We start from the raw sequence: 21,942 nt of genomic DNA on the forward strand, positions 1-21,942 counted from the left end.
TCCCTGTTAAATGGGGATTATCATTATTTCTTTCAGGGTTACTGAATAGATGGAGCAGGTACTGAGTGAAGCACCTAGCATTGATCTCGGCAGGACTAAGGGCTCAATAAAGCATACTTCTTAGTCGGCGCTTGTTAACTTCTCTGAGAAGGGAACACTTTGTTTGGGACTACTTTACAAGAGCCTACTTAGAGGCACTCCTAAGCCGCACAGTTCACACCAGGAATATCCTGCAGCCTGCAGCCTGCAGCCTCCGACGTGCACCCTTTGCCCTCTCCAAGGACCAGAGAAATTCGGCTCTTCCAGCGAAAACAGTGCCCTGGCCGAAGGCACCGAGGAACTGCTGCCACAGAAGGCCAGGCTTCGAAGAGGGACAGCAGGACTGGGGGGGGGGGGGGTGTCCTCTGGAGGGGTCCCAGGAGCCCGGACCAGAGCGGGACCCAGCCCGGCCACTCGGCTCGGGCCGCGAGAGCCGAGGCCGGGACGTGCGCGCCTAGGGGCGTGAGGCGTCGGCATAGGGTGTCGGTGCCAGCGGAGGCGGGGCGAGCACATCTCCCCGCCGCCCAATCCCCAGCCCTCGTCGCGGCCTCATGAATAAGCAACAAAGCGAAGCGTCCTCCTCCTGGCGTCCCAGACGGCTGAGGGAGCCGCCGCAGCAGCAGGGGCCGCGCCGGGGATGCCCAGCGCGGGCGCCGCCGCTCTCCTCCGCGCGCTGCTCGGCTGAAGGCGCACAGGTGAGCACGGGCCCGGCTCCTGCCGCTCGGGCGGCCGCGCCTGCAGACGGGGCTCCGCGCAGAGACGGAGCCGGAGCCCGGGGCGGCGCGGGGTCGCCCCGGGAGCGCTGCGGTCCGGGGAGCGCGGCAGCCCGGGGCGCTCCAGGCGTGCGCCCAGAGCCCCCACCGGAACGCTGTGCCCCGACGCGGGGTGCGCGGGGGGCAGCTCGGGGCGCGCTGGGCGCGGCGCGCAGGCCTCGGAGGACTCGCCGCACTCCTCGCTCCAGCCCAGCCTCCCGGCTCCGCACCAGCGCGCGGGCCTTTGTGCTGGCGGGGCTTGCAGGGCTGGCTGCTTTTGTGTGGGCTTTTCTTTCTTCTCTCCCTCCCCTCCCAGTCTCTCGGCGGTGGTAGAGAAGTTCCTGAAGACTCTGATCGGCTCCTTTCAGAGAGCATCGATCGCTGTGTCCCCGATGCCAATCAGTGTCCAGCAGCCGAGGAGCGAAAGGGGGCTGCGGTGGCCACTGAAATGTGTCCTGCTACTTTGCAGAAGACCAACAGTTGAGTGTTTAGTGCAGAAATGTCACGGAACCTCCTTGCGCAGACCCTGACCGGTCCTCCAGGACACGGCAGGAGGATGCTGCTTGGAAAGGTCGCTTAATTGGAAAGAGGGCTTGTGGGATAGACACGGAGGAGGTCAGGCTCTGCCTGAGACCACGGAATGGCTGGGAGGTGTTGCCTGGAGGTGCCTAGATATCAACTGTGCCTCCTGGTCACGGACAGAGCCCGACCTGTGTAGAGTCCAAATATGTAAGCCATGGCTGGTGAGCTGGCTGAAGGTAGCCGGGGTGAACAAAATATAGGACTCTCAAGAGTTTGGAGTTCTCAAAGATGAGAAATCTTTGCCTTCCCGAGCCGAGCCCAAGGACCTGCCGGGATCTTAGCACCTAATTTCTGTGCAGAGGAGAGAAGACAGGATGCTTTAAAGTGTCTGCATTCTTTCTCTGGAACTTTTAGTTCCAAACTTAAGGGGGAGCAGGAGTGGTTCACAAAACCATCCATAGAGCTCTGAAGGACTTCTCTAGGAAGCAATATGTGTGGTGAGAATTTGCCTGCCTCCCCTTCTTTTTAGTGTATTTCCTTGATCACACATGATGCTGTTGGACTCTAAGGAGTATTATTGAAGCCAAGCTTATTTAAAGTCATTGACTGATTTGTGCTCACTTGCCGGCAGAAACCCTCTGTAGCATCTATTGAAAGAAACTCAAAACCGGGGTTAGATTTCACAGTAGCACAGCATTGCTGCTTTTACACACAGTAGTGATTTAAGAGTGATCTGACTTACACATATGCCTAAGGTAGAGCTGTTGGGTTTGTCATAATAATGAACCAAGCACTTATACAGCTGACTTGATATTGATTATGTTTATTCACAAAATTCCCAAGACTCACCAAGTCTAAGGTAGCTACGGCAACAGAGGCAATTAGGGAAACGTGGATTTGTCTTTGTTTTCGTAGGAGGCTCCTTATCTTATATTCTGGTGTTTCTTGCTAGACTTTTTAATATCATAATTTGTTATTACAGAAATGGGTTAATGCATAGATAGAACCAAATTGGGAAGATAGGCTTACCTGTTATAGAAAATTTCCACTTTTGAACCAAAGGTGTACTTATTCTTTATTTAGCAGATATTTGCCTGAAAAGTTGTGTATGGAATTGAATTTTTTGTTCGTTGAATTTTTTTTTCCTTACATAAGGAAGCTGGGTTTAATCTCTGTAGAATGAAAACTCATTCTATAATTAAGATGTGTGGTCAATCCTGTTTTTCCCATATTGTGTTTACGGGTGATTGTAAGAAAAGTATCTGAATCAAGTTTCAGCTTGAAATGTGAGATATTATGTTTATTCCTTGAAATGTCTACCTGGGGATTACTTTCTCCAGTAAAATCGGGTTTACTTTCTCCATGTCAAATCGGGTCATGGAAGAGAATTGTATGATGGATGGAGAAGAGCTTGTTGACCAAGATGGATTAGGATAGGATTCTGCAACCATCAGGCAATTCCCAGGTCACTTTGTCTACGTGAGAAGCCGAAGGAGGAAGCTCCATGGAAATATCTACAGGGAAAAAAGACACTATGGATGTTTCAAATTGCTCACATGTCGGTAGTTTGAGGGGATCATATGTCAATATCACACTAATATATCTTAAATTGAATGATACTTAAAACTTTTTCTTCAAACTGTTTTCATGTCTGTTATCATGTTTTGTCTCTTGTCCACCCTTTGAAGAAAACAGAATGAGCATTGTTACCTCCATCTTGCAACAAGGCAGCTGAGTTTCAGTGATTTGCCCAAGGTAGAGCTGGAACTTGAAGCCAGTATTTAAATCTTCAGTTCAGCTTCTTTTCCCAGGGATAGGATGATGCACTAGGGGCCACAGGCACTGACATCTTCATTGGTCTGCAGTGCTGCATTGTGGAGAGAACAAAGCTCTTGGGCTCGGTATGTATAACCTAGTTGTGGTCTGCAGGGATGGTAAAGCACTTTGCTGGTAGTTGCCAGTGTAACCTTCTTGACCCCAGCTTACTCATCCTCTTCCCTGTCAGCACTGATGCCGCTTTGCTCCTAGGGAACCAGGCTTTTCTTTGTAGTTATTCTGTTCTCCCTTCTTCCACTGTGGCCGAACATGCTGCTGAAAGGATCCTCTGTCATTCCAGCTACTCAATTTAAAGTGAAGGATGATGAGGTCCAGATGATCTTAAAGCCAATATATTAGGCCAATGACAGTTTTCAGTAGCACAGTGAATCAGAAATGGGGTACCGTAATGCCATGTGCCACAGCTGGGTCAATAGGGTCAGAATCTTGATAAGCTTGGCTTTAGACAAATTAAATAGCATTGGCGAGAGAACCTTAAGGATTAAAAAGGTAAGACAATGACAAGTTAATTATTGAGGGTCAGGGGATGTACAAAATGGAAAGATAATTAAGACACAAACAAAGAAGGGACAGAGTTTTCCTTTTCCCCTCATCAATCAAAGAATCACTAATTGGTTTTTATTTTTATTTTTAATTTATTTTTTAAGTTTATTTACTTATTTTGAAAGTGTGTGTGAGAGAGAGTTAGAGAGAGAGAGAGAGCAAGAGCGAGTGGGGGAGGGACAGAGAGAGAGGATCCCAAGCAGGCTCCGTGTTGTCAGCACAGGGCTGGATGTGGGCAGGGCTGGATGTGAGGATTCATCTCACGAGCCATGAGATCATGACCTTGAGCTGAAAAACCAAGAGTATGACGCTTAACCTACTGAGCTACCCAGACACCCCGCTAACAGGTTTTTAAAAGATGAGATGATAATTGGGAAGCAAGTCGACCTGAAGCTCTGAGACTCATCACTTGTAAATGCTGATCTATTTTTTTTTAATGAAATTAACTCTGAAAACCTAAAATATAGCAGAAGTGAGAATGCAGGTAATTATTACTATTATTAAAATGATACATGGAGTAAGTAGCCAGAATTGGCCAGGTCTGAACAAAATACACATTTAGACATGGATAGACCATGCAATTTCATTGAACATCTTACAGTATAAAATGGAGACTCTGAGCATTCTTTTTCACGCTCTTAAACAGTTATTTACGTTCGCTTCACTGCAGCAAATATTTATTGAACACCTCTCCATGCCTACCATTATTAGTAATTATATGGCGGACAAAGGAAGCTAAAACACCAGTGTTTGCATGCAAAGGACCGAATCTCATTTGAGGTGGCAAGACTTACGGACGTGATGATTTGTGCCAGAGAAGTTGGGAGAAGGATGGGAAGAGATTGGGCCAGGCATTTTTGTGACAGCAGTTAGTAAACAGGATGTGGGGGGAAGGGGGCAGGGTTTAGATACCTGGGTAGGGAAGGAGGGAGTGTTCTGGCTAGTGCAGTGCTGTGAGCAAAACTTAGGAACCTGGAATGAGGATGGCAGGTAAGAGGGCAATATACTCGGTTGGTGATGGTTTGTAGGGGAGTTAGTGGTGTGGGTTGTCTTATAGATACGGAATTTGGCGGTTGTAAACTTCGTGACATTAAAGGATGCGTTGGGCAAAAGGGGGCAACATGAAGTTTGACAGAATTCACAAGTTCAGAAAGTAGCATCCTCACGTAGGCAGGTTAATTGTCCTCTGTAAACCTGTCGCTTTCTCAGCTAATAAAAAATGGAGATAATGATAGAGCCTATCTCATTAGGTTGTTGTTAGGATTAAATAAGGTAATTTACATAAGGCACTCACAACACCTGGCATGTAGCATCCTCCAAATGGTGGCCATTGTTGGTTGGTTATTGTCATTTTTATTGTTAAGAATAAGCCATCTGGATTGTATCAAATGGATTGGAGAGAAGACAGTTTGAACAGGATCATCGGTTGAAAGGCAATTAAAATAGTAACAGTCCAGTGAGGTGATGAGAAGGCCAATTCCAAGAGACATTATGGGGGAAGGATCCACAGAAGTTGTGAAATCTAGACTATAGAGAAGAGTTCAGGATGACACCAAAGTTTAGGTGAAGAAGACGGTGCACTTGAGGTGGTATCCAAGTTTCTTCCAGGGGACAGTGAAAATCTAAGATGAGGCAGCTTTCTTTCCCAAACTCTATACCAGCTACTTACGGTATTTGTGTTTATCCCAAGAAAAGGAAAATATCAGGCAGATTGTTACCAGCTTTTTGGCATTCTCTATAGGCCTCCTGTGTCTTGACTACTCTTAGGGCAATGTTCATGTTCCTTACATACTACCCATGGAACTCATTTCCTTTGGAAAAAAGGAACTTTGCCAGTGATGAGAATGTTTTAACATGCTGGTTCCCTTCTGTGTCTACATGTTGGTAACACACAAAATCAGCAGTAGACATTTCAGTTGGAAATGGTGTTGAAAAAGCGTTTAAAAAAATCCTGGTTATTAAATCTAGCAAGACGGCTAAATCTGTATTTTCTTATGTTGTCTTTCATTTGTCTTTGTAACTTGACCGTGCCTCGACTTGACAAAGAAACAGGTTCTGGACTGTATCTATTTAAGATCAAAGACAATGGTTGACAGAACAGCTTATCTGCCCACTGGTGGCAGAAATGCAGTAAATTGTTCAGCGGACTGCCGAGCCATGAGGATACCCCGATAGCAAATGATAGACAAAGTGCTACTGATTTGCTCTGAAAGGCATGCTTTTCAAGCTATTATTAGAAGCCAATACCACTATCAGCATTTTGGTTAGAGTTTATTTACCTGAATTAATGTGCATGGATGGATATAGTAGAAAGAAGGAGCAGCCATGGTGTGAAAGAAAAGTTAGAGAAATATTCTTTTGTATGTTAAATGTTCTTGAATTGAGTTCATTTAAGATAATGAAGACACAGAGTACTAATTAGCAATTAAATTTCCCCACCCTCTCCTTCCCCAGAAAAGTAGGCTCTGGACATTCCTCTGTTTGTTCAGTCAATATTTACTGAGCATTCCCTCTGTGCTAGGCACTTTGCCAGGGAGGGGGTACATGTCGAGGAAAAAAAGAAAAGGCCTACAGCCTGTGATAGATGATCACAGATGATTATTTAGTTTTAGAAATATTGCCATTGCGTTGACAACGGTCAGCCTTTTCTTATTTATTCTCTAACGTCATGCAGCTCTCAGTGGAGGACACCATACTCATGGGAGTGGCTGTCTGAACTTGTGCTTTGAAAGATGGAGAAAGGCCTAGAACTTGAAGGTCATTTACCAATTTATCTGAGTTGCAGGCATGTTCCCTGCTGTCATCCTTATAGGCTGTCTCCTCTGCTTCTTTTAAAGTTCGGGCATCGCTTTGAATAGTGGGGAGAAGGAACATATGGCTGCAATACACAGACATAGAATAGGCTTGCAGTTCACCCCCATTTTTTCTGTAGTTGGATTTAGAAAGCAGGTGTCTGACACTTAATTACAGAAGGAAAGTCTTTGAGAGCAATGGCAGAATTCCCTTCACACAAATTCTAAAGCTTGAGATCTAGCTGGAAATAAAACCTTAAAGGAATATTCTGTTTGGGAAAGGCAATTGAGGCTATATTAAATCTCTATGGTTTGACTCCCCAAATCTGATTTGTTTATAAAATTCTCCTCTCAGTCTGCATGACTCTAGAACATATAAATAAAATGTGAAACATCCATCCAGTCATTAGAGTGCCTTGCCTACCTGATGGCACAGTTGTTGGAACATGAAAACATTTGCATTTTAATTCTATGCCCTATAGATAAAATATAAAAATGGATTCATGGAAGTAGAAGGGATTTATAAGATTATTTTGTTTAACTCCTCATTTTATCAAAGGAAAAACTGAGGCCATTTGCACAATATCCCATAGCAAGTTCTAGTAGCAAGAAAGCTAGGATTCAGGAATTGTTTCTCTCATTCTAGTCCATATCCCTCTAAATAACAGTCATTCGTGATGGCCTGTTTTTTTCAGGTTTTTATCCAGAAGCATGGGATCATGTCAACCAAGTTTTTAGGCCACACCCTACATTGTCTGGGATGTTTAGTAAGATTTCATTGAATGGGAAAAATATTTGTTCAGAAAAGGGCAGCTCTTTGAATAGATCAGAGTGTTCTTTACTTTTACATATGTTTCATAGTTCAAGTTGTACAAAGACGTAGTTTCATCAACTGTGAACATTCTTGTTTACAGTGCTTCTATATTTTTGTCTTTTTTGTAATTTTATTTTTTACATTTATTTATTTATTTTTTGAGAGACAAAGAGAGACAGCACAAGTGGGAGATGGGTAGAGAGAGAAGGAGACACAGAATCCAAAGCAGGCTTCTGGCTCCAAGCTGTCAGCACAGAGCCCGATGCGGGGCTTGAACTCACAGACTGTGAGATCATGACCTGAGCTGAAGTTGGACACTCAACCGACTGAACCACCCAGGTGCCCCCTATATTTTTGTCTTAAGGGAGGCAGCAAGCCAGATACTATTACTAAATGTGTTACCTGGCTACGAAGTGGGATTCTTTAGGGGTCATCTAAAGTATGATGATAACTGATGTTCAGAATGTTGACATGTCTTGGCACATGCTAGTCCCCCTTTTTCAAGTATCTTTCCCATATTCTCTCCTTTTAAAATGATGCTAGCTCCCTGTATGTCATTTAATATTTTAATAAAATTGTTGCAGACTCTCATCCCACATAGAGGGAAACTTACCATCCCTCTCACTATCTCTGAAGATTCTTGAGGGGGTGTAGTGACTTCTATTTCTCCTAGTCACCTCTGGCTTCAGTTTTCTTCTGTTGCTAAATTTATGATCCTTGATATGTGCTGGTCCTTTTCTGCACATGGCACCTCATGACATCTTCTCATTCCTGTAGTCTCCCAAAGTACTGTGGATTCAAGATTTCTGTATGACAAATTGTCCCTAACGTGGTGGCAATAAATGGTTATAATTTCATCCCACTTCTGTGCACAAGTTCAGACAAAGCACAAGTTCAGAGTAGCTTGGCTGGCTGGTTCTGGCTCAAGGTCTCTTAAGCAGTTATGGTCAAGATGCTACAATTGTCTGAAGGCTTGAGTGGGGCTGGGAAGATGACTTCAAAGGTGACTCATTTGTGTGGTGCTGGTGGTTTGTCAGGAAGCCTCAGCTCCAAATCTGGGGATTCCTCTTTCTTCATGTAGAAAAATTCAGCCTTCTGTTTTCTCTTCACCTGTCTAGATCATGCTCTAAGGACTTGACCTTTTCTTGGTCTCAGAAAGACCTACAGACTAAACAGGGAAGCTTTGAGCTTCTTAAGGGGAGACGGACCAATGAAAACTTACTTTTTATATTTTATGTGTGCACATTATGTGCTTAACCCAAATAGTTTAATGATTACACATGAAAGAAAGAAAAAAATACAACTTTTATAAAGATTACGTTTTTATTCTAGAATTTTCATTCTTAGGTTTAATTTCCTAGAACATCTACAGCATCTGAGAGATTTCTGATGATGGAAAAAGAAAGAGCCCAAACAGCAAAGTAGATAAAAAAAACCCCAAAACTCATAAATTTGGGGGGGGATTAGTAGTTTTGCTATAGTTTTAGTTTTAATGAGAGTGTGAGTAGTTTTTTAAAAAATGCAACAAATCTTAATCTAATGATAATGTGTATTCAGGAAATGTTGCTAATTTAAAATGTATTTCATTTTCTTAAAAAGTTTTTTTTTCTTAAAAACACCAATTTACATTAACTCTTTTACCATTTCTCCTCCTTAATTTTTGAAACATCAAGGGCATCAAGGGTTTGCCTTTTATTTTTATAGTTGTTACAGAGAAAAGAAATCATTTAAGTGTTTTAAAGAGGAATTTTAAATGAAAATCATTTACATACTTAAAAAAACTCTTTTTAAAAGTTTATTTATTTATTTTGAGAGAGAGAACAAGCAGGGGAGGGGCAGAGGATCTGAAGTGGGCTCTGTGCTGACAGCAGAGAGCCTGATGAGGGGCTCGAACCCACAAACTGTGGGATCATGACCTGAGCCGTAGTCAGACGCTTAACCGACTGAGCCACCCAGGCGCCCCTACTTAAAAAACTCTTGAATGTAACTGGTATTCAGTGTTTTATGATGATGTCTTATAAGTTTTAAACCATAGTTGAAAGATCTCTGAATGTAATATAAATAAATGTAAGGTTTACTTTCTATATCTTGGACATATTGCCATTTTGGTAGTCATTTGCTTATGTGATTAATAGAGGAATTTGGGGAGACTATTGCAAATGTGACTTCAAGGGTAATTTTTTTCAAATAGGTATTAAAGAAACAATGAACTTAGTCCTTGAACTATGTGTACCTTTTCTAGAGAGCTTCAAGTTAAATCAGCTGCAAAATTCAGCAGGGAAAAATGAACTGGGTTATCCAGTTCTCAAAGGTACAGAGAAGTAGAACAGCCATCTCTTCCATACCATCTCTGAGCACCACGCCAAGGAGATGATTTTAACTTCTGACTTTACTTAAAGGGGCTTATTTACAAAATACATTTACATGACAGTTTGATATGCTTTATTTTTCTGCAGGGCTCAATTACTGGAATTGTCAACTCTGCCAATTTATGTGCACATTTCTCTTCCACTATGAGCAGACCAATTGTATTGCACATTTGTCTGGCATTCTGTGGCCTTCTACTTCTCAACGTTGCCACACAATGCGTGGCCTTCCCCAAAATGGGAAGAAGGGAGATAGCACATGGTCTTGCAGAAACAGGGCAGCCAGAGAGGATGAACACAGATGACCCAGAAAATGACTCTGTTACTTCAAAGTGTACTCCCCAGTTGGTAGTCTCTGAAGACCCAATGATAGTGTTAGCGGGGCCGTCAGCAACATCTTTAAATAAAGTATTTCCTATTAACAAAGAAGCTCATCCAGTAGGAACTGGGCTTATGCAGCCTAATAGTCCTGACATTTACACTGCTACTGAGACAGTGATCCCTGTGGAGGAGGAAGTGTTTGGGTCCAGCCAGCCAGAGAGAGTGTCTCCTGAAAGCCGATTCTCCAAGGCCATGCTAACCAACCCTACTGCTGCAACTGCACCTCTGAATATGGATGAAAAGGAGGAACTCTTCAGTAGTACCCTCATTCAGCCCATTGCGGAAGGGACCACAGAAGCAACACTGGGTTTTCTGAAGCATGTGGATCATCAGTTGTTTGCAACGGAAAGTCAGGAAAGAGTTAGTCTGGGACATTTCCCTTCCTCTGATGTGAATACTAAAGAAATGCTGACCACCAATCCAGGGACAGAGAAGTTTGAAGCTGACGCAGAACATAGGGCAACTTTTTTCCCTGGTGCTAAGCCCGCAGCAGGCATGGCACCTGGAAGCCCCATGCCTGATAGGGAGAAGCCTTTGCAGATGACAGCTGATCATACCCAGACTACCGCCACCAAGCACTGGCTCACAACCTCTGAGTACACCCTGAGTGTTGAGCCAGAAACTGACAGGCCGCTGGGAGCCCCAGGAGTCACAGTGAGTGTCAGCACTGCTGTTCCAGCTGCCTCTGTCATAAGTGATGAGTGGGATGACACTAAATTAGAGAGTGTAAGCCAGATAAAGATCCCAAAGCTTGGAGACAATATGGAGACCCAGGTGGGAATGGAAACATCTCAGACAGCCCGAGTAACAGATAACGATGCTATGGAAGGTATGGAAGAGGGTGAACCTTTGACAGAGGTTGCAGATGTGGCTCTGGGGCTGCCAGAAGGGGAAACCCACATGGGGACAGCCCTGCTAATGGCACCCGGGGAGGAGCGATCGTCTGCCTTCACGGATCAAAGTTCCTTTACTCCCACAAGTTTGATGGAAGATATGAAAGTCTCTGTTGTAACCCTCTTCCAAGATACTGCAGACTTCATGGAATCCACTAAGGAGAATGATGCTATGTTTTTCATAGAGACCACTGTCTCCATCTCGGAATATGAATCTGAGGCGCATCAACTATTGGGACATACATTGAAAGGTAAAAGAAAGAAAGAAAGAACAAAAATAAACTTTGGGAAGGTTTTGATTTGAATTTCTTATTTTTTAAAATTGGTATAATTGACATATAGCGTTGTATTACTTCTAGGTCTCATTTTATGGGTTTTTTTTTTTTTTTTGAGTGAGAATTTAGAAGTTCTCTAAGTTTTGATGAAAAGCAGAAGTAAACAAATACAAAATGTATTTTATGTAGAAATTACACCAAATACAACCTCTGCATCTAGGCCATTCAACAGGAAACAATTTGTCCCCACCCCTATCATTTGGCAATTTTGGGGACATTTTTGGTTGTCATAACAGACAGGTGCCAGGATATCTACTGGGCCAAAGAGGCTTGTGAACATCCTGCAGCACGTAGGATAGCCCCCCCAACCACAAAGACTTTTCTGATCCAGAGTGTCCGTAGTGCTGAGAAACCCTGAAACAGACTGATAGTTTTCACACATGTCATTATGAAAATGTATAACTATTCAGGAAAATGTTAAAGAACTAGCTATATGTTTAAATGGTATAATACACAATATAGGATATTATTTACATATAGGTGTAAAAAATACTCACATACCTGATAATTTCTTACCAAAAGCTTTCGGTAATATTTATCTTAACGGCATTAACCACCTGAGTTCTTTGATTTTGTTTTCCCAAAAAGAAATTCCTCTAGAAATAAGAAAAAACCCCAATACTGATGAATTCTCTCTGTTGGCTTAATACTGTACTACTTCCTCTTGGCCTTTATATCTGTGACTGTTATGAGCTGATGAGCCTTACATTTGTTGCTGACGGATAATGTTTTTCTTTTATTATGTGTAGTTGGTCACATAACAGCATGAGGAAGGATAGACTTAGTATACATGCATATGCTCATTCCAAATTGTTTTGGAATATGTTCATCTTGTTATATCAGCTCAGTAGCTCCATTAATGGAAATTTCAAATTAGTAGTATGTTTTGTAAAGTGTTGAGATTGAATTAAAATGGTAAGATTGAATTTTACGTGTCCAGTTCAGTTTTTAAGGACCGAAAGACTTAGTATACTGTACGTTTTCATAGAAGCTTCCAGAAAATGTTTTGTAAGTTGGTTGTTAAATTCCATTGAGAGAGTTGGGTCCCATTACCATGAAGATATTAGATGTGACTGAATAAGAAGTTTACTTCAGTTTTCCATAACAGTTTAAGATATTCCTGGAGCATTAAGTCATATAGTTCCAGATTATTCATCGCATAATTGAATCTCTGATACTTATGTATTAGAATTGCATAGCTTGTATTAATACAGCCTAAAATGTAAAATGAATTCGATGATTATATGGTTCTTATTTTGATTATTGAATATGCTCCTTAGTCATAATTGTGTCACTTAACTCACTTTCCACCTAATGTGACAGGCACAGTTAGCACAGTGGTTAAGAGCACTGACTATGTAGGCTTCTCTCAACCTAAATTGTTTGTAAAGTGGGTAATAATAGCTGATATATTGGAGTATGTGCTAAGTTTTACACGTGTTATCTAATTTAATCTTTCTAACAACTCTATGCGATAGGTACTGCTATTATTTCCAATTTACAGCTGAGGAAACTCAAGGCCCAGAGATGCTAAGGAATTTGTTCAAGGTCACACAGCTAGTAGAGGCCGAGCCAGAATTCAGACCCAGGCAAATTGACTCTAAAGCCTGCATTCTTGACTGCTATGATGTATGGCTTCCATGGAATGGTATTAGTACCTACCTCCCCTTAGTACATTTTAGAAGATAAAATAAGATAATGCTTACAATATACTTAACAGTGCATGTATGTAGCATATAATAGAAACCCAGTAAACATTCGTTACTGTAATTATTATTCCTTTATTCAAAATGCTAACTTCTTTTTCCCCTTCAGAAGTGCAAATGTGAAAATTAATAGATATAAATGCTTCTGAGAATTTTTAAAAATTATTTTTAATCTTTATTTATTTTTGAGAGAGAGACAGTGTGTGAGCAGGGGAGGGGCAGAGAGACAGGGAGACACAGAATCCGAAGCAGGCTCCAGGCTCTGAGCTGGCAGCACAGAGCCCGATGCGGGGCTCGAACTCACGAACCGCGAGATCATGACCTGAGCCAAAGTCGGACGCTCAACCGACTGAGCCACCCAGGTGCCCCGAGAATTTTTGAATATAACTTAGTTCTGTATAATTTGTTTCTTCACAGACTGGTTATGTTGATATTCATAAAAGGGAGCTCAGCTGTTGACCTTCCTATTTTGTTTTGTATTTTATTTTATGTTTTTTATGTTACTGTATTTATCTCTGTCTCAGATTGATTCATCGCTCCTGAAAGCAGCAACACTGAAAACATTTATTTACTGGCATTTTGTATCTGAGCGATCCATTTGCTTTCCCATACCCTGAAATAGATATTTTCTTTTCTTTTTTTCAGTTTATTAATTATAGAGTGACTTTTTAAGGCAGGGAATTTGTCTATTTTAAAATGTTGTATCCCCCCCCCCCCCTTTTAAGACATCCTCACTCAAGAGATGACAACAGTTGTTCAAGAAACAGAAGCCACTTTATCACTGGTGACACAAGAGCAGCAGGTTTCTACCCTCGAGGTAAACAGAGAAAATGGTAAGACTGAGGAAGGAGAAGAGCCCCCCTCCACCACATCTGATGTTCCTGCCGTTACTCAGCTGTCGAGGAGATGGGAGCCTCTGGCCACAACACTTTCCACTGCGGCCACGCCTCTGTCTTTTGAAGTTACTTCTGCTCTGGAAGGTTTGTAAGGGAGGGAGAATTTTGGGGGTGGATCTTTTCTGAGTTAATAAGGAATAGAATGAGTGAGGCAGATGTACCCCCATCTGCCTGCACTCACCTAGAGAATGAACAGAAAATGCAGGTGACTGCTCTGTTGTCTGGGGAGATGTGGCAAAGCCTAAAAGGATGAGGGGTTAGTTCCCAAAGCAGAGTCTCCTGGTGGCTCATCACTGGGGCCTGTGAAGGCCAGGCTTCCTGAGAACTCTCTCCTTGTGTGACAGGCCTGGCTGCTAGGAGCCAGGGGGTGGAGTGAAAACAGTGAGGACCAGGGTTTGAATCCCAACTTTGGCCCTCACTAGTATTGTGGCCTCAAGCAGGTTTCTTAATGTCTCTAAGCCTGGTTTGTGCATCTTTATTATTATTATTTTTAAAATTTTTTAATGTTTATTTTTGAGAGAGAGCGCGTGCGAGTAGAGGAAGGGAGGAGAGAGAGGGAGACACAGAATCTAAAGCAGGCTCCAAGCTGTCAGCCCAGAGCCCAACGTGGGGCTTGAACTCACGAACTGTGAGATCATGACCTGAGCCGAAGTCAGACGCTTAGCTGACTGAGCCATCCAGGTGCCCCTGGTTTGTGCATCTTTAAATAATGTCTACCTATCTTTTTAAAAAAAATTTTTTTAATGTTTATTTATTTTTGAGAGAGAGAGAGACAGAGCATGAGCAGGGGAGGGGAAGAGTGAGAGAGGGAGACACAGTATCCAAAGCAGGCTCCAGGCTCTGAGCTGTCAGCACAGAGCCTGATGCAGGGCTTGAACTCATGGACTGTGAGATCATGACTTGAGCTGAAGTCGAACGCTTAACCAGCTGAGCCACCCAAAAGATGCCCCTGCCTATCTTTTATGTTAATTTCATTTAGTTTATTTTTGAAGCTAATTTTTCTATTTTGAGAGGGAGAGAGAGAGTGCATGTGTGCGAGTGGGGGAGAGGCAGAGAGAGACGGAAAGAGAGAATCCCAAGCAGTTTCCATGCTCAGCACAGAGACCACGACCTGAGCTGAAATCAAGAGTCAGTCACTCAACTGAGCTGCTCAGGCACCATGCCTACCTATCTTATAGGTTATTTTAAGGATTTGAAATAATGTGTACAAAGTGCTTTCTATAAAGGAGGCCCTCAAATGCTCTGATATCTTAAGGACAGCAAAGTTTTCAAATCTTGGTGATTATTGGAATTGCCTGGGGATTACAAAAATTATTAGTTAATTATTTTTGGACCTCATGTCTCTTTCTCATTATTTGTTGGTCTAAGTAAATAGGCTTAATTTATTAGCTGAGTTTTTTTTTTTAAATAATGTAATAAATATCTCCTAATCCTGTCTCTCCAAAAAACCCCGTAGGGCCTAGTTAGTAACCTACATGTAATCCTATATCTCAACTTCCTCCTCTGACTGGTAACTGTCATCCTGAATCTTGTGTTCCTCATTTCCTTGAATTCCTTTTAGTTTAGTTTTATTAAATGCATAAAGTTATGCATTTAAACATTTCAGTAGTTTTTAACTTTATAAAAACAGTATTGTGCTGGAGATAACCTTTTTGGGACTTACTTGTTTTACTTAATAATCTATGGCTAAAATTTACCTAATGTGGTTCTTTTGTCTTGACTGTTTATAATGTTCCATTATGAAAATAGATTGTAGTTTATGCATCTAATCTTTATCCAGTCTCTTCTAGCAATTTGCATTTGGGTCATTTCCAGGTTTGGCTATTGTGAACACTGATTGCTGCCATATGCATATTCTCTTGCATATTCTCCATTGTACATGTACAGGAGTTTCTCTTGATTATATTAGCAAGGAACTGAATCGCTGGGCTCTAGGTATGAATGTTTGACTTTAGGGTGCAATGCCTAATTGTTTTCCAAAGTGGTTGTACCAATGTATACTCTGAACAGCCATGGATGTGAGAGCCTGTGAATCCATATCCTGGGAGTTAAAAAAAAATAGTTTTTCGGTCTTCACCACCAAGGAGATTCTGATTCAGTAAGTTGAGATATGTGGAAAGCATGCAAATCGATTTTTAAAAAACTACCTTAGAGATCCTGATGATCTACCAGACGTGCAAAATAATACTATCCAAGGGTTTTTTATATAGGGGAAAACCTGGAGCTAAATCTGGCTGCTTTGAAATTGAGCATATTCTAGACACATACTCTTACTCTTTGGCTTAATTTTTAAAAGTAGTTCTTGGCATGGGGCGCCTGGGTGGCTCAGTTGGTTGGGCGTCTGACTTCCGCTCGGGTCGTGGTCTCGCCGTCTCGCGGTCTTGCCGTCTCGGGGTCCACGGGTTCGAGCCCCACGTTGGGCTCTGTGCTGACAGCTCAGAGACTGGAGCCTACTTCGGATTCTGTGTCTCCCTCTCTCTCTCTCTCTGCTCCTCCCCCATTCATGCTCTGTCTCTCTGTCTCAAAGGTAAATAATCGTTAAAAAAAATTAAAATGAAAAAGTAGTTCTTGGCATATATTTTAATAATTTTTAAAACATATTAATGTTTATTTATTTATTTTTGAGAGAGAGAGAGAGAGAGAGAGAGTGTGAGCGAAGAAGGGGTGGAGACAGAAGACAGAATCCCAAGCAGGCTCTGCGCCGTCTGCACAGAGCCCCATGCAGGGCTTGAACTCATCAACTATGAGATCATGACTTGAGCTGAAACCAAGAGTTGGATATTTAACTGACTGAGCCACCCGGGCACCCTTAATAATTTTTTGTTAAATTTTCTATCTTTTCCATCGTTCTATCTAAAATTCTGCAAAATCCATAGTATTGTCAATGGAATGAGTGGGATATTAAAATTTAAAAAGAAAGTTCTGATTTGAGACAATACATTTTCCTGGAAGGTAAAGTGTCTGCCTTGCATAGCTGGATTGATGCACTATGGGAAGAGGGAGCTGGCCTAAGTGCCAAACTTACTGTATATAAGATACTGGTTTCATTAATCATTTGTTACTTAAAAAGAAAAAAATACATGTATACATTTCCCCTAATGATCATCTTTGGGTCAAGTCCTATCTCTTGTGTTTGACAGATCTAATGGACACCATCACAGGGCCAAATGAGGAATTGTTCACACCAGTTATGGGCCCTCCAGTGACTCCGCCTGGAATATTGGAGGAAGCACCCAGCATTTTCCCAGCCATTTCTGATTCTGAGGCACCCTCGGAGACAAGAACCATTGTTCCATCCATTAGCCGTGTTAATACAGCTGCCTCATTTGGCCTGGAACAACTTGAATCTGAAGGTACCCATACATTGAAGAGAATCTTTTCTGTGACTGATTGAGTCATTGAGCAAATGTTGTTTTGAAGATTAAGGAGAATGTATTCCGTATGCAGTGTAGATCAGGGGTCAGTAAACTATGGCCTGGCCAAATCTGACCTGCCATCTATTTTTGTATGACCTGCAAGTTAAGAATGATCTTTACATTTTGAAATGATTGAAAAAAAATTAAAATGAGAATAATATTTTGTGACATGTAAAAGTTAAATAAAATTCAAATTTCGGTATTCCTAAATAAAGCTGTATTGGGACCCAGCTACACTTGCTCATTTACATATTGTCTGTGGCTACTTTTGTGCCAGATTAGCAGGGTTGAGTAGTTGTGACAGAGACTGAATGCCCACAAAGTATAAAACATTTATGATATGGCCCTTTACTGAAAAAGCTTGCTGGCCCCTGGTCTAGATCAATCGTTCTTAACTGTAGATGAACATTAGGATCACTTGGGGGAACTTTGAAAAAATCCTAATGCCTGATTCTTTCCAGTGATTCTGATTCAGTCGGTGTAGGATGCGATCTGGTGTCCACATTTTGAAAGAGTGCTTTAGATGATTTAAAATCTTCCAGCTGGATTGAGGATATTTGTTTATAAGGAAAATTCAAGTTTCCCCACCACATTTTCTTAGGTAGAAGTTTTAATGTGGATTGTATTTTCACAGCACTGCTCTGGTTGTTAGTGTGAGGTTTTTCTTCTTTATGACCATCCCTGGGATGTTCATAGGATGTTGTACTATTTGGAGATGGGTAGTCTCTTTACCTGTTAAGACTGAGAAATTCATGCCAAATTATACTTTCCAAGACACTGGCTCTGAGCGTGAAAAAGATGCTCGGAGCACAGCTGTACATCCACAAACAAGAAGACTGGAAATATGATGAGAGGTTATTTAATTAATCAGCGTTTTGGCAGGCAAACAGCTTTTGGTTGGAAGTGCAGAATATCCAGAGATTTGTAATGCTGAGTTTCTAATCTAGAAGACAGGTAAGCTTTTGGGAACTAAATTATCTGTGGGTTTGATGCAGTAAAGACATAGGATGTGGTGTTATTTAATATTTTGTCTGCTGTATAGCAGGGAAGGTGGTTCATCCAGGTTTGCAGCAGACTCTCTCACAGACTTTCAGGGTAACACTGGCAGTTTTCTGGCAGAGAAACATGACATTTTAGGAGTAGTGTGGAGAACTCCATAGTAGAAGGCTGGTTTAAGAAATGGATCAAAGCAAGCTCAGAGGCTGATAGCTCTTGCACTCCACATTGAGATAAAAACCGTATGACTTTGAGATTAATCTCATATTAGCTGTCTGCTCTCCTTGACGCCATCTGGAAAAAGCAGGTTTCCCCAAATTAACCTGCGTTAGAGATGACAGCTTTACCCGGCAGGGCTCATTAAATCAGAGGGAAAAAAAATATATTTGTGAGTAATCCATACTTGTGAAACTGCAATAATTTTCTAAATTTAGTAGATGATGGCAGTTGCGTTGAAATATGTGAGAATTTTCTTGACTTGCCTAAGATGTCCTGGAGTTTTAGTGCTTTTCTTCTACACAATTCAATTCCAGCTTCTTTTTGAGAATATATTTTTTCAGTTTTTGATCTAAATTATGATCCTTGTCAAGGCTTATGGAAGACCCTTTTGGTTTAAAAATCCTCTGTCAGCTACATTGTTGGGCTTAAGATAGGGTTTTGAATAAGCACACCTTTTCTTCTAGAACCCAGGAAGTGCACAATGTATGTTTAATTAGTGTACATTAATAACATCACAATTAGTTTTATGTTGGTGCATCTACTTCTCTGGAAGCTGAAGTGACTACACTTATTTAAACAGATAAACCTACTAGATTTCTGTGTGTGTTGGAGGCCTGCGGTTTCAAGGCATGTTTTTCTGCCTTGTCTTTGAGACCTTTGGGTGAAGGATTTTAATTCTATCATAGGGTTATACCCAGAGGAAGATAATGTATTCTTTAAAAAAACACTTTTTAAAAAAAAAAATTTTTTTTTTCAACGTTTATTTATTTTTGGAACAGAGAGAGACAGAGCATGAACGGGGGAGGGGCAGAGAGAGAGGGAGACACAGAATCAGAAACAGGCTCCAGTCTCCGAGCCATCAGCCCAGAGCCTGACGCGGGGCTCGAACTCACGGACCGCAAGATCGTGACCTGGCTGAAGTCGGACGCTTAACCGACTGCGCCACCCAGGCGCCCCCCCAAAAAAAACACTTTTTAAAAAATGTTTATTTATTTTTGCGAGACAGAACGCGAGTGGGAGAGGGGCGAAGAGAGAGGGAGACACAGAATCCAAAGCAGGCTCCAGGCTGTGAGCTATCAGCACAGAGCCTGATGTGGGGCTCGAACCCATGAACCGTGAGATCATGACCTGAGCTGAAGTCACACGCTCAACTGACTGAGCTACCCAGGCACCCTGAAGATAACTTATTTTTACTAGAACAGAGGGTTGTGTGCTACATCAAGTTACCTACCTTTGAAGTTTTAATCTCTGTGATGTGTTGACAAATGACATACAATTTTCCAGTTTAAAGATGTGTGTTTATTTAATTATATTATTAAATTTTTATATGCTATTTTAGTATCTTCTTTCCCACTAGGGGACAGAAGCATTTCTCCAGAGAATGGAGTATTTTTCTCAATGGGATATGGGCAAGACATGCCATTATTAGATACCAGACATCCAAGGATCAACAACCTTTGTGGAAATTTCTGAATGTTTATCCTTTAGGGGATAATTAGGGGCTCAGACAAACCTCAAATTGTATCTACTTGGCCCCCTGTCTTTGTCTCCTCCTTTATGGCTCTACAGCATAATCACTGACTGTCTTAGTTTTCTAGGGCTGTCATAACAAAATACCACAAACTGGATGGCTTAAAACAACAAAACTTTATTCTCTTGTAGTTTTGGAGCCTGGAAGTCTGAAATCAAGGTGTAGGCAGGGTCATGTTCCCTCCAGTGCCTCTAGATGGGTAATCAGCCCTTGCTTCTTCTAGTTTCTGATGAGGCATTCCATGGCTTATGGCAACATAATTGCAACTCCTGCCTCCATGTTCACGTGGCTGTTATGCCTAAGTGTGACTGTACCCAAATTTCCCTCATTTTACAAGGACACCAGCCATTGGATTAGGACTCACTCCAATAACTTCATCTTATGTTGATTGTATCTGCCAATAATCTATTTTCAAATAAGGTCACATTCACAAGTATGGCGGCTTTTGAATATGTGTGTGTGTGTGTGTGTGTATGTGTGTGTGTATTTATATATTTTATATGTATATTTATACACACACACACACAACACATACATACACACACACATACATATAGTGGGGATGCAGTTCAGCACATATCAGGGGTCTGTTTCTGAGAAGTTCACCAGGGGCTTCTGAAGGCAGACGTGCTCTGTCTCTGCAATATCCACTTGAGAGATGCGCATTTGAGAGCAGGAGAAGTTGTGATGTGTTCTACATTTCTCAGTCTCTGAAGAGACTGCCTCTATATGTGCATTCCACCTTGTGCCTATTTTAGTAGGTTTTTTACCTTGTCAGCAAAAATAGTTTGATTTTTGAAGGGATAATGGTTTATCTGTCACCTTGCCTGACACACTTTAATTCCTTGTTTATTTTTTTTATTTTTTTATTTTATTTTAGGGAATCAGTGTTTCCAGGATGGTAAAAAATGCATTATACTTGTCTCAAGCATAACTCCACTAGGGCTGCATTCATCATTTTTTAAATACAAACATGACAAAAGTGTTCTAATTTTTTATTCAAAATAGCATAATGGCAAGTTAGTTGCATATATATAACTACATAAATTAATTTTTGGATATGATCTCTGTATAGGTTGATATCCTTTTATTGTTGAATATTAATGTCTTTCTCTGCTCCAAAATAGAAACTTAACAATTTCTGATTACTTATGAAAATTTACTTGGAGTTTTTTTAATCTTTAGAATCTTTAGAATATTTTAGAATATTTTAACCGTAATATTTTAACCCTAATATCAAATGGACTAGGTCTTTCAATATTTCTTACCTAGGGAAGTTTTGCTTTCTGTATTTTAGAAATCCAACTGAAGATATCCATTTACTCTGAATAAATCAGACTTACTTTAGTCTTTCTTATATTCCCACAGAAGATGGAAATTTATCTGTGCTGTAAAATTGTAACAATAATTTTGTACGGTGGAAGGTTGTTGCTTTAACAATTCAGTATTCAGCAAAAAATCAATTGTGGGTTTATTTGTACCAAGAACTAGGTTTCTAAGTACATGTAGGAGGTAAGAATACAAAAACAAAGATTTCTTAGATCTTGTGATTAGGTTTTGGTAATCCTTCCTCACCTCTCCCACCCCCAGACTTCCTCCCTTAATGTTTGGAAGTCAGTTTTTGAGCCTTCCAGCTAGTGGTAAATGGGAAACTACTTGGTGCTCACCATGGTGCTGACCAGACAGACTTGGGAACAGGATGAATTAGTTTAGATTCTCCCACGATGACTCTGGGTTAGCTTATTGCTCTTCTGCAAGAGAAGAAGAAATACCAGTGTCTCTGGGCTGATCTAACTGATCCTATTTAATGTCCTTCTGTAGGCATAATAGACTGAGTGTTGGGGCTGTATGACCAGTGCTGTTATCCCAGACAGTTCCCCTTTCCTCATGTTTCCAAAGGCCCAT

The 21,942-nt window shown here is 41.4% G+C and overlaps 1 protein-coding gene across 2 annotated transcripts in view; it reads left to right on the forward strand.

The window, feature by feature from the left end:
- The first annotated feature begins 535 nt into the window (after positions 1-535).
- The window catches only part of ARMH4 (armadillo like helical domain containing 4), a 134,811-nt gene continuing 113,404 nt past the window's right edge, over positions 536-21,942 (forward strand). Inside the window, exons 1-4 of one of the 2 annotated variants that reach the window (XM_086709656.1) lie at positions 536-734; positions 9,755-11,189; positions 13,705-13,959; positions 17,016-17,228. In XM_086709656.1, the coding sequence (XP_086565782.1) occupies positions 591-734; positions 9,755-11,189; positions 13,705-13,959; positions 17,016-17,228 (2,047 nt within the window). In that variant the 5' untranslated portion in view covers positions 536-590. The remainder of the gene's footprint in view (positions 735-9,754; positions 11,190-13,704; positions 13,960-17,015; positions 17,229-21,942) is intronic. The other variant, XM_086709655.1, reaches the window with a different exon arrangement.

Source organism: Puma concolor, chromosome B3, assembly GCF_028749965.1.
Source record: "Puma concolor isolate L17-30 chromosome B3, mPumCon1.1.hap2, whole genome shotgun sequence".
Taxonomy (NCBI): Eukaryota; Metazoa; Chordata; class Mammalia; order Carnivora; family Felidae; genus Puma; species Puma concolor.